The sequence below is a fragment of the Pristiophorus japonicus genome, chromosome 5 (genome assembly GCF_044704955.1).
Source record: "Pristiophorus japonicus isolate sPriJap1 chromosome 5, sPriJap1.hap1, whole genome shotgun sequence".
Lineage (NCBI taxonomy): Eukaryota > Metazoa > Chordata > Chondrichthyes > Pristiophoridae > Pristiophorus > Pristiophorus japonicus.
The window spans coordinates 6,017,307-6,030,085 of record NC_091981.1 but is presented as its reverse complement, the minus strand read 5'-3'; the positions used below and the strand labels follow the sequence as shown (position 1 = coordinate 6,030,085).

The following is a 12,779-nucleotide window of genomic DNA, read 5'->3' as shown; positions in this document are numbered from 1 at the left end:
AGGCTGGGATGGCTATTGTAAGCTCTCAAGCTTTGCTCTCAGTATGATGATCAATGAACTCTATTCAATTGCTGAGGCCCACAAGCAACATAACAAATGTGGATTAAGTAGTATCGCGATGTTAGTCTCACGGGCGTGGTATTCTTTGTACCACAACCTTCTGACTCGGATACGAGTGCGACCACTAAAAAGAAAGCCTTGCAATACAGCGCACTTTATGACCACCGGACGTCTGAAAGCGCTTTACAGCCAATGAATTGCTCTGACGTGTAGTCATTGTTGTAATGTGGGAAACACGGCAGCCAATTTAAGCACAGCCAGCTCTCACAAACAGCAATGTGATAATGATCAGATAATCTGTTTTTAGTGATGTTGATTGAGGAATAAACATTGGCCAGGACATAGGGGAAGTCCAGAACAAGGGGACACAGTCTAAGGATAAGGGGTAAGCCATTTAGGACCGAGATGAGGAGAAACTTCTTCACCCAGAGAGTGGTGAACCCGTGGAATTCTCTACCACAGAAAGATGTTGAGGCCAGTTCATTAGATATATTCAAAAGGGAGTTGGATATGGCCCTTATAGCTAAAGGGATCAAGAGGTATGAAGAGAAAGCAGGAATGGGGTACTGAGGTTGCATGATCAGCCATGATCATATTGAATGGTGGTGCAGGCTCGAAGGGCCGAATGGCCTACTCCTGCACCTACTTTCTATGTTTCTATAACTCTCCTGGTCTTCGAAATAGTGCCATGGGATCTTTCATGGCCACCTGAGAGGGCAGACGTGGCCTCGGTTTAACGTCTCATCCGAGACTTTTAACCCACAACCTTCTGACTCTGAGGCAAGGGTGTTACTAACTAAGCCAAGACTGATACCTTAAAAACTGGGTCCAAAATGTAAAGGTCCCTGCACCAGAGATTCTGCTCACAAGCTTCATAGTCACAAGCCAGATCCAAAAGTAGGAACTTAGAAGAAAGAACGGAAGTCTTTTGCAAAGAGTCATAGGGAGGCCTTTGAAGCGGACAGTATCAAGAGGTTCAAGGGACAACTGGATGGACCTGGAATGGTGCTGTGTGATATTAATAAGATTATAAACCTTGCGGCAGACCCACATACACAATGTACTATGTTGTAGGTTGGCATCACTTTATTATTTTTGCTAATTTCCTACAGGAATATCGGTCTGAAAAATCCCTTGAAGAACTGAGCAAATTGGTTCCCCCAGAATGCCACTGGTATGATTTTTATTTTTCAACAAAATCCTATCTTGTCCATGCGGAATGCAAGTAGGTTCCTTCATTGCTAACGTGTGCAGCTGTATAAGTGAGCAGAGCACTGTAATTACCATGGAACATAGGCTATTTACTGGCAGTCAGTTTCAGTTTTATTCTCGTGACCTCAGCTATGCCATGAGAATCAGATAGAAACATAGAAAATAGGTGCAGGAGCAGGCCATTCAGCCCTTCTAGCCTGCACCGCCATTCAATGAGTTCATGGCTGAACATGAAACTTCAGTACCCCCTTCCTGCTTTCTCGCCATAACCCTTGATCCCCCGAGTAGTAAGGACTTCATCTAACTCCCTTTTGAATATATTTAGTGAATTGGCCTCAACTACTTTCTGTGGTAGAGAATTCCACAGGTTCACCACTCTCTGGGTGAAGAAGTTTCTCCTCATCTCGGTCCTAAATGGCTTACCCCTTATCCTCAGACTGTGACCCCTGGTTATGGACTTCCCCAACATTGGGAACATTCTTTCTGCATCTAACCTGTCTAAACCCGTCAGAATTTTAAACGTTTCTATGAGGTCCCCTCTCATTCTTCTGAACTCCAGTGAATACAAGCCCAATTGATCCAATCTTTCTTGATAGGTCAGTCCCGCCATCCCGGGAATCAGTCTGGTGAACCTTCGCTGCACTCCCTCAATAGCAAGAATGTCCTTCCTCAAGTTAGGAGACCAAAACTGTACACAATACTCCAGGTGTGGCCTCACCAAGGCCCTGTACAACTGTAGCAACACCTCCCTGCCCCTGTATTCAAATCCCCTCGCTATGAAGGCCAACATGCCATTTGCTTTCTTAACCGCCTGCTGTACCTGCATGCCAACCTTCAATGACTGATGTACCATGACACCCAGGTCTCGTTGCACCTTCCCTTTTCCTAATCTGTCACCATTCAGATAATAGTCTGTCTCTCTGTTTTTACCACCAAAGTGGATAACCTCACATTTATCCACATTATACTTCATCTGCCATGCATTTGCCCACTCACCTAACCTATCCAAGTCACTCTGCAGCCTAATAGCATCCTCCTCGCAGCTCACACTGCCACCCAACTTAGTATCATCCGCAAATTTGGAGATACTGCATTTAATCCCCTCGTCTAAATCATTAATGTACAATGTAAACAGCTGGGGCCCCAGCACAGAACCTTGCGGCACTCCACTAGTCACTGCCTGCCATTCTGAAAAGTACCCGTTTACTCCTACTCTTTGCTTCCTGTCTGACAACCAGTTCTCAATCCACGTCAGCACACTACCCCCAATCCCATGTGCTTTAACTTTGCACATTAATCTCTTGTGTGGGACCTTGTCGAAAGCCTTCTGAAAGTCCAAATATACCACATCAACTGGTTCTCCTTTGTCCACTTTACTGGAAACATCCTCAAAAAATTCCAGAAGATTTGTCAAGCATGATTTCCCTTTCACAAATCCATGCTGACTTGGACCTATCATGTCACCATTTTCCAGATGCACTGCTATGACATCCTTAATAATTGATTCCATCATTTTACCCACTACTGAGGTCAGGCTGACCGGTCTATAATTCCCTGTTTTCTCTCTCCCTCCTTTTTTAAAAAGTGGGGTTACATTGGCTACCCTCCACTCCATAGGAACTGATCCAGAGTCAATGGAATGTTGGAAAATGACTGTCAATGCATCCGCTATTTCCAAGGCCACCTCCTTAAGTACTCTAGGATGCAGGCCATCAGGCCCTGGGGATTTATCTGCCTTCAATCCCATCAATTTCCCCAACACAATTTCCCGACTAATAAAGATTTCCCTCAGTTCCTCTTCCTTACTAGACCCTCTGACCCCTTTTATATCCGGAAGGTTGTTTGTATCCTCCTTAGTGAATACCGAACCAAAGTACTTGTTCAATTGATCCGCCATTTCTTTGCTCCCCGTTATGACTTCCCCTGATTCTGACTGCAGGGGACCTACGTTTGTCTTCACCAACCTTTTTCTCTTTACATACCTATAGAAACTTTTGCAATCCGCCTTAATGTTCCCTGCAAGCTTCTTCTCATACTCCATTTTCCCTGTCCTAATCAAACCCTTTGTCCTCCTCTGCTGAGTTCTAAATTTCTCCCAGTCCCCAGGTTCGCTGCTATTTCTGGCCAATTTGTATGCCACTTCCTTGGCTTTAATACTATCCCTGATTTCCCTAGATAGCCACGGTTGAGCCACCTTCCCCTTTTTATTTTTACGCCAGACAGGAATGTACAATTGTTGTACTTCATCCATGCGGTCTCTAAATGTCTGCCATTGCCCATCCACAGTCAACCCCCTAAGTATCATTCGCCAATCTATCCTAGCCAATTCACGCCTCATACCTTCAAAGTTACCCTTCTTTAAGTTCTGGACCATGGTCTCTGAAATTACTGTTTCATTCTCCATCCTAATGCAGAATTCCACCATATTATGGTCACTCTTCCCCAAGGGGCCTCGCACAATGAGATTGCTAATTAATCCTCTCTCATTACACAACACCCAGTCTAAGATGGCCTCCCCCCTAGTTGGTTCCTCAACATATTGGTCTAGAAAACCATCCCTTATGCACTCCAGGAAATCCTCCTCCACCGTATTGCTTCCAGTTTGGCTAGCCCAATCTATGTGCATATTAAAGTCACCCATTATAACTGCTACACCTTTATTGCATGCACCCCTAATTTCCTGTTTGATGCCCTCCCCAACATCCCTATTACTGTTTGGAGGTCTGTACACAACTCCTACTAACGTTTTTTGCCCTTTGGTGTTCTGCAGCTCTACCCATATAGATTCCACATCATCCAAGCTAATGTCTTTCCTAACTATTGCATTAATCTCCTCTTTAACCAGCAATGCTACCCCACCTCCTTTTCCTTTTATTCTATCCTTCCTGAATGTTGAATACCCCTGAATGTTGAGTTCCCAGCCCTGATCATCCTGGAGCCACGTCTCCGTAATCCCAATCACATCATATTTGTTAACATCTATTTGCACAATTAATTCATCCACCTTATTGCGGATACTCCTTGCATTAAGACACAAAGCCTTCAGGCTTGTTTTATTAACACCCTTTGTCCTTTTAGAATTTTGCTGTACAGTGGCCCTTTTTGTTCTTTGCCTTGGGTTTCTCTGCCCTACACTTTTCCTCATCTCCTTTCTGTCTTTTGCTTTTGGCTCCTTTTTGTTTCCCTCTGCTATTTCACATCACCAGTAAAAGGCAGGAAGGAGATTTCTGCTGTTGTATGCCTTTGTTGTTTCACATGATTTACCCTGGTGTACATCGCTGTTTCAAAATCAACTATTAATTCCAGAAAACTGTCTGTCTTTCTCCTCCCCTCCCCCCCCCCCCTCCCCCAACCTGTCCTACTAAGCTTGGCTGCTAAATACACACATAGCTGGACTATATGGACGAGTAGGTCCCAAGCTCAATTCTTTAACAGTGCTGAGTTATTTCATCCCCTGAGCTGGGGTGGCTGCTACAGTTGCCCTCGGAACCCCTGGGCCCGGCTGGGGAAAATCAGCTAAGCCCTCGACTCCTGATCGCTATCCAGTGACTGCATTTCAGCTCCCGAAAGAGAAAGCATCAACCTATGTTTTTGCTTTCAGATGCTGGTTAATCTGATGTGCATTTCCATAAAGATGTTAGCACAATAAAACATAATAAGTTTAATATAAAAACAGAAAAGGCTGGAAACACTCAGCAGGTCAGGCAGCATTTGTGGAGAGAGAAACAAGAGTTAACGTTTCAGGTCGATGACCTTTCGTCCGAACTAGTGAAAGTTAGATGTAACAGGTTTTAAGCAAGTGTAGGGACAGGGGAAGGGAGGAAAGAACAAAAGGGGAAGGTTAAGAAAGCAAATGGCATGTTGGCCTTCATAGCAAGGGGATTTGAGTACAGGGGCAGGGAGGTGTTGCTACAGTTGTACAGGGCATTGGTGAGGCCACACCTGGAGTATTGTGTACAGTTTTGGTCTCCTAACCTGAGGAAGGACATTCTTGCTATTGAGGGAGTGCAGCGAAGGTTCACCAGGCTGATTCCCGGGATGGCGGGACTGACCTATCAAGAAAGACTGGATCAACTGGGCTTGTATTCACTGGAGTTCAGAAGAATGAGAGGGGACCTCATAGAAACATTTAAAATTCTGACGGGGTTAGACAGGTTAGATGCAGGAAGAATGTTCCCAATGTTGGGGAAGTCCAGAACCAGAGATCACAGTCTACGGATAAGGGGTAAGCCATTTAGGACCGAGATGCGGAGGAACTTCTTCACCCAGAGAGTGGTGAACCTGTGGAATTCTCTACCACAGAAAGTTGTTGAGGCCAATTCACTAAATATATTCAAAAAGGAGTTAGATGAGGTCCTTACTACTAGGGGGATCAAGGGGTATGGCGAGAAAGCAGGAATGGGGTATTGAAGTTGAATGTTCAGCCATGAACTCATTGAATGGAGGTGCAGGCTAGAAGGGCCGAATTGTCTACTCCTGCACCTATTTTCTATGTTTCTATGTCTGTGATAGGGTGGAAAGCAGGAGTTGTTCAATGACAAAAGGGATGATGGGGAAAGGCAAATGGGGGTGGTAATGGGACAAGTAAAGATGGGTCTGGATGTGTAAATGGGAATAGCAGAATCAGCACCAGCACCTGCTGTCCGAAAAAAATGGGGGCAGAGGTTAGGATCTGAAATTGTTGAACTCACTGAGTCCGGAAGGCTGCAAAGTGCCTGATTGAAAGGTGCTGTTCCTCGAGCTTACATTGCGTTTCATTGGAATAGTGTAAGAGACCGAGGATGAGAGAATAATACATTTGAAACCATATACCGCAATAGATTCGATACTATCCTTTTCCTCTCTGGGGCATAGCACAAACTAATGAGATGAAAATCTCTTCTGTCCGCTGACTGTGAACATCCTTCATCTCGATCCAGTTTCTAGTGGGCGTGAGTCTACAACCCAAAACTACCCTTGATTTGGTGTAAATTCAGTGAGAGGCCACAGGCTGGGGTGGGAAATCAAAAATGTCACACCAATACAGCAGGAGATACTCTTAGGTTGGGACTGAGGCATAATTTTTGGGACAGATTAAGGGCGAGCTTTGCTCTAAATCTAAACCTTGCTGTATGTAACCTGGGAGCACTTGATGCTAACGCAGACTTCCCCAAAAAGATAATGGGCTGGAATTTGCGCCCAGTGGCGAAGCGACGGTGATCTCGAAGAAAGCTGCCCGCAAGGATCTAGCGATCTCTACGGTGTGGATTTCAGCTCTCCCGACCTTTGTTTGAATCTGGCGCCAAATCAAACAGATCTCCAGCATCCAGCAACATTGTTGTCATCAAGCAAGTTGAGCAGCCAATAACATTAAGAATTCTCATGGAAGGCAAACCAGGAAGTAAAATGCACAGATTCTGATTGACTTTTTAAAATCAATTTTACATAAAGCAAAATAAAGACTGTGATATACACATAGGATTAAGCTAGAAGCTGGAATCTCAAACAAACTTTAAAACAAAAATTATTATTCTATAAACCATGTAATTTTTAATATTAATGGAAAAATTTGACATGCCACAAATATAAAATTAGTTTTTCTGGGCCAGAATGGTTGTTCGGCAGTCAATACACCGTTATAAACCCAGTTACACCTCTGAACAAGGCTTAACTTTTTCGGGGGAGTTGGAACAGCGATATTCCAGTGTAATAGGGGAAGTTTTCATCCTTCAATGTGATTTGAATTGATTGCCGGCTCTGGGGAGTTCCACAGCGTAACTTGTGGCGGGGCAGGGAATGATTGACCACAACTTCAGGATTTCTACGTTTATCTACGCACGCGCTGATTCTAGAAGTAATGATGCTGAACGCTGACAGCTTCACTGTCCTTACTACCGCAAAATCCGGGCCAATGTTCCAGTCCCAGCTTGATGAGAACAAAAATTCACATACTCAAGAAAGTGTAATTAGTGTCATGAATTGGTCCTAATGTACAGTTTTGGCTTGTGTTTTTTTTTCTCCTCTAGTGTACGGGAAGGAAGGGTGGAGCACTTGCTTGCCCGAGAACTGGTTCCGGGAGATACTGTGTGCTTGACTGTTGGCGATAAAGTCCCTGCTGACTTGCGTTTGTTCGAGGTATTGTACTGGTCTATTGGATTAAGGATTTTGTTGCTAATCTTACACGTACACTTCGTTTCGCTATTTCTTCCTTGAAAATGTGTAGAAAATTCAAAAATTACATGCGAATTGTTCAAAATTATTTTTAGTATGCCGCACTGTATTGAAGCATTGACCCCTCAATTCTGTGACTATGGGCCCAATTTTGGCCATTACTTCATCAATTTTTTTTGGAGTAAGTTGTTTTTTCTGGTGTAAGATTAAAATAAATGTCATTTTTCCCCAAAAATTTGCTACAGAGTAAGTCAGTTAGGTACGATTTTTTTTTAGTTCAGTTTTTTTTTCAAAAGGGGGCGTTCCCAGACACTTAGGCCAGTTTTGGCCATTTATGCCACTTTGGCCAGCAAAAACTTAACTCCAAGTCCATTTAGGTCAGTATATGTGGCCAGCTCTGAAAAACGTTGCGGGCAGTGAAGAAATCGGCGCAGGTTAGTATGTAAGGAACCGCACCCAAGCACCAAACATTCCAAATAAAAGTTAAAATAACTAAATAAAAATAAAGAACTCAGGCAAACAATTAATTAACAATTAAATATTTTAAGTAAATCCTACCTTGGGCTGTGGAAGGCAGCGGGCCGGCCTGTATGGGAGGCCGTTCGGCTTGGGATAGAGACAGCCGGCAAAGATGCATCGGGAGGCTGGAGGGGGGGAAGGAGGGGGAGAGGAAAGGCTGGGGTAGACAGAATCGGGAGGGAGGGAGAGGAAAGGCTGGGCCCCACGGCATCGGGAGGGAGGGAGGGAGGGAGAGGAAAGGCTGGTCCCCACGGCATCGGGAAGGGGGAGAGGAAAGGCAGGGCTCCATGGCATCGGGAGGGAGGGAGGGAGAGGAAAGGCTGAGCTAGACAGCATCGGGAGGGAGGGAGGGAGAGGAAAGGCTGGGCTATAGACAGCATCGGGAGGGAGGGAGGGAGGGAGGGAGAGGAAAGGCAGGGCTCCACGGCATCGGGAGGAGGAAGAGGAAAGGCAGGGCCCCACGGCATCGGGAGGTGGGGAGAGGAAAGGAAGGGCCCCATGGCATCGGGGGGAGGGGTGGGGGGAGGGAGAGGAAAGGCAGGGCTCGACGGCATCGGGGGGGGGAGGGGGGGAGGAGGAAAGGCAGGGCTTGACTGCATCGGGAGGTGGGGGGAGGAAAGTAACGGCTCCACGGCATCGGGGGGAGGGAGGGGAAAGGCAGGGCTTCACTGCATTGGGGGGGGGGGGCGGGAGGGAGAGGAAAGGCAGTGCTCGACTGCATTGGGGTGATGAGGGAGAGGAAAGGCAGGGCTCGACAGCATCGGGGGGCGGGAGGGGAAAGGCAGGGCTCCCCATGGCATCTCGGGTAGGGTTCTGACAGCCTGGGCTGCACTCAGACGCGGGTGTACCTTCGGCCAGGGATAGGGGCTGCGAACAACGGGTCCTGCTGACAGCTTGCAGGACACGCTGGGAGGGCGAGGAGCATGCACGCAGACTCCACTGCGCACGTGGACAGCTACTAGCAGTGTTTTCAGTACAGGGCTGTAGCTCCGCGCTCCCCCCCCGCTCCACCATGGACGCCGTGCCAGGACCCGGGACACTCGGCAGAGAGGCCAGGATATTGAGAGAGTTTTTTGGCACCCTTTCCAGGGCACAAAGTCGGCACATAGAGGGTCAATGCGCCAAAAAAACGGGTTGGCCAAAATTGGGCCCTATATCTCTTTTGCTGTTATGGGTCCTCGGTGATATGAGCATCAGTCCATTTCCTAATCAGTTCCCAACAGGAAACACCCGTAGACTTTTATAGTTATACTTACGCTGCAGCTTTATTCGCGATAGATCTTTGAAAGGAAAATGTCACATTGATGCGTTGAATGACGGATGCTTTTGAGATTAAAATTCCAACACAGAGACCCAAGTACAACAGGAAGCTCTTTGATTGTTAGAAGACTTGGTGCTTTCAGTGCTGAATAATGAGAAGGAACAAATTCATGCCCTACTTATTTGGAGGCTTGATCACACCCCATTTGGAATACTGCGTTCAGTTTTGGGCACTGAACCCAAGGAAGGATGTATTTATAATAACTTTTATTTATATAGCGTTTTTAACATAGTAAAACTTCCCAAGGCGCTTCACAGCAGTGTTACAGACAAACAGATACATTTGACACCGAGCCACAGAAGAAATTAAGGCAGATGATCAAAAGCTTGTTGAGAGGTAGGTTTTAACGAGCGTCTTAAAGGAGGATAGAGAGGTGGAGAGGTTTCGGGAGGGATTTACTATTGGCCTTGAACGGGGTGCAGTGCACATTCATTGGAATAATACGCGGGCTTCGAGGGTTAAATTATGAGGACAGATCGCATAAACTTGGCTTGTAATCCCTTGAGTATAGAAACAATTGAGGGGTGAACTGATCGAGGTGTTCAAATTGTTAAAAAGGTTCGATAGGGTAGATGGAGAGAAACCATTTTGTTCCGTTGTGGGGGATTGGTGGAGATTCAAAGACAAGGGGACATGATCTTAAAAGTAGAGCTGGGCCATTTAAGAGGGAAATCACAAAGGTGTTTTTCCACATAAAGGGCAATAGAAATCTGGGATTTTATCTCCCATATGTCTGGATGCTGGGACAGTTGGAACTTTCAACACTGAGATGGGTAGATTGGCTAAGGATATCAAGGGAGGAGCTCAGGCAGGTAAATGGTGCTGAGGTGCTGATCAGCCATGATCTAATTCAATGCCGGACCAGGCTCGAGGGGTTGAAACATAGAAACATAGAAAATAGGTGCAGGAGCAGGCCATTCAGCCCTTCTAGCCTGCACCGCCATTCAATGAGTTCATGGCTGAACATGAAACTTCAGTACCCCCTTCCTGCTTTCTCGCCATAACCCTTGATCCCCCGAGTAGTAAGGACTTCATCTAACTCCCTTTTGAATATATTTAGTGAATTGGCCTCAACTACTTTCTGTGGTAGAGAATTCCACAGGTTCACCACTCTCTGGGTGAAGAAGTTTCTCCTCATCTCGGTCCTAAATGGCTTACCCCTTATCCTTAGACTGTGACCCCTGGTTCTGGACTTCCCCAACATTGGGAACATTCTTCCTGCATCTAACCTGTCGAAACCCGTCAGAATTTTAAACGTTTCTATGAGGTCCCCTCTCATTCTTCTGAACTCCAGTGAATACAAGCCCAGTTGATCCAGTCTTTCTTGATAGGTCAGTCCCGCCATCCCGGGAATCAGTCTGGTGAATCTTCGCTGCACTCCCTCAATAGCAAGAATGTCCTTCCTCAAGTTAGGAGACCAAAACTGTACACAATACTCCAGGTGTGGCCTCACCAAGGCCCTGTACAACTGTAGCAACACCTCCCTGCCCCTGTATTCAAATCCCCTCGCTATGAAGGCCAACATGCCATTTGCTTTCTTAACTGCCTGCTGTACCTGCATGCTAACCTTCAATGACTGATGTACCATGACACCCAGGTCTCGTTGCACCTTCCCTTTTCCTAATCTGTCACCATTCAGATAATAGTCTGTCTCTCTGTTTTTACCACCAAAGTGGATAACCTCACATTTATCCACATTATACTTCATCTGCCATGCATTTGCCCACTCACCTAACCTATCCAAGTCACTCTGCAGCCTAATAGCATCCTCCTCGCAGCTCACACTGCCACCCAACTTAGTGTCATCCGCAAATTTGGAGATACTGCATTTAATCCCCTCGTCTAAATCATTAATGTACAATGTAAACAGCTGGGGCCCCAGCACAGAACCTTGCGGCACCCCACTAGTCACTGCCTGCCATTCTGAAAAGTACCCGTTTACTCCTACTCTTTGCTTCCTGTCTGACAACCAGTTCTCAATCCACGTCAGCACACTACCCCCAATCCCATGTGCTTTAACTTTGCACATTAATCTCTTGTGTGGGACCTTGTCGAAAGCCTTCAGAAAGTCCAAATATACCACATCAACTGGTTCTCCTTTGTCCACTTTACTGGAAACATCCTCAAAAAATTCCAGAAGATTTGTCAAGCATGATTTCCCTTTCACAAATCCATGCTGACTTGGACCTATCATGTCACCATTTTCCAGATGCACTGCTATGACATCCTTAATAATTGATTCCATCATTTTACCCACTACTGAGGTCAGGCTATAATTCCCTGTTTTCTCTCTCCCTCCTTTTTTTAAAAAGTGGGGTTACATTGGCTACCCTCCACTCCATAGGAACTGATCCAGAGTCAATGGAATGTTGGAAAATGACTGTCAATGCATCCGCTATTTCCAAGGCCACCTCCTTAAGTACTCTGGGATGCAGTCCATCAGGCCCTGGGGATTTATCGGACTTCAATCCCATCAATTTCCCCAACACAATTTCCCGACTAATAAAGATTTCCCTCAGTTCCCCCTCCTTACTAGACCCTCTTACCCCTTTTATATCCGGAAGGTTGTTTGTATCCTCCTTAGTGAATACCGAACCAAAGTACTTGTTCAATTGGTCTGCCATTTCTTTGTTCCCCGTTATGACTTCCCCTGATTCTGACTGCAGGGGACCAACGTTTGTCTTTACTAACCTTTTTCTCTTTACATACCTATAGAAACTTTTGCAATCCACCTTAATGTTCCCTGCAAGCTTCTTCTCGTACTCCATTTTCCCTGCCCTAATCAAACCCTTTGTCCTCCTCTGCTGAGTTCTAAATTTCTCCCAGATCCCAGGTACACTGCTATTTCTGGCCAATTTGTATGCCACTTCCTTGGCTTTAATACTATCCCTGATTTCCCTAGATAGCCACGGTTGAGTCACCTTCCCTTTTTTATTTTTACGCCAGACAGAAATGTACAATTGTTGTAATTCATCCATGCGGTCTCTAAATGTCTGCCATTGCCCATCCACAGTCAACCCCCTAAGTATCATTCGCCAATCTATCCGAGCCAATTCACGCCTCATACCTTCAAAGTTACCCTTCTTTAAGTTCTGGACCATGGTCTCTGAATTTACTGTTTCATTCTCCATCCTAATGCAGAATTCCACCATATTATGGTCACTCTTCCCCAAGGGGCCTCGCACAATGAGATTGCTAATTAATCCTCTCTCATTACACAACACCCAGTCTAAGATGGCCTCCCCCCTAGTTGGTTCCTCCTAGGCCTCCCCCTAGTTCTGTGGGCATCCTCCTGCTCCTATGTTCCCATCATTGTCATCCTTTAAAGGCCACGTATGGGGCATTTTTTTTTAAACTGTATAAAAGTCGGTGTAGGAAATGCAGTTTTAAAGTGGTTCAGGTTCTAGAGTTGCAAGTAGATAGTTATCATTTTTAATGTTGGTGGCACAATGTGGTAGAACAAAGGTATCATTTATGAAGATGGATCTTTCGTTAGATATATTCAAAAGGGAGTTAG

The 12,779-nt window shown here is 45.7% G+C and overlaps 1 protein-coding gene across 1 annotated transcript in view; it reads left to right on the top strand.

Annotated features, from left to right (window-relative positions):
- atp2c1 (ATPase secretory pathway Ca2+ transporting 1) overlaps positions 1 to 12,779 on the top strand; it is a 110,600-nt gene that overhangs the window by 39,314 nt on the left and 58,507 nt on the right. The window contains exons 6-7 of the mRNA XM_070880324.1: positions 1,173 to 1,234; positions 7,278 to 7,386. Of these exons, the coding sequence (XP_070736425.1) occupies positions 1,173 to 1,234; positions 7,278 to 7,386 (171 nt within the window). The remainder of the gene's footprint in view (positions 1 to 1,172; positions 1,235 to 7,277; positions 7,387 to 12,779) is intronic.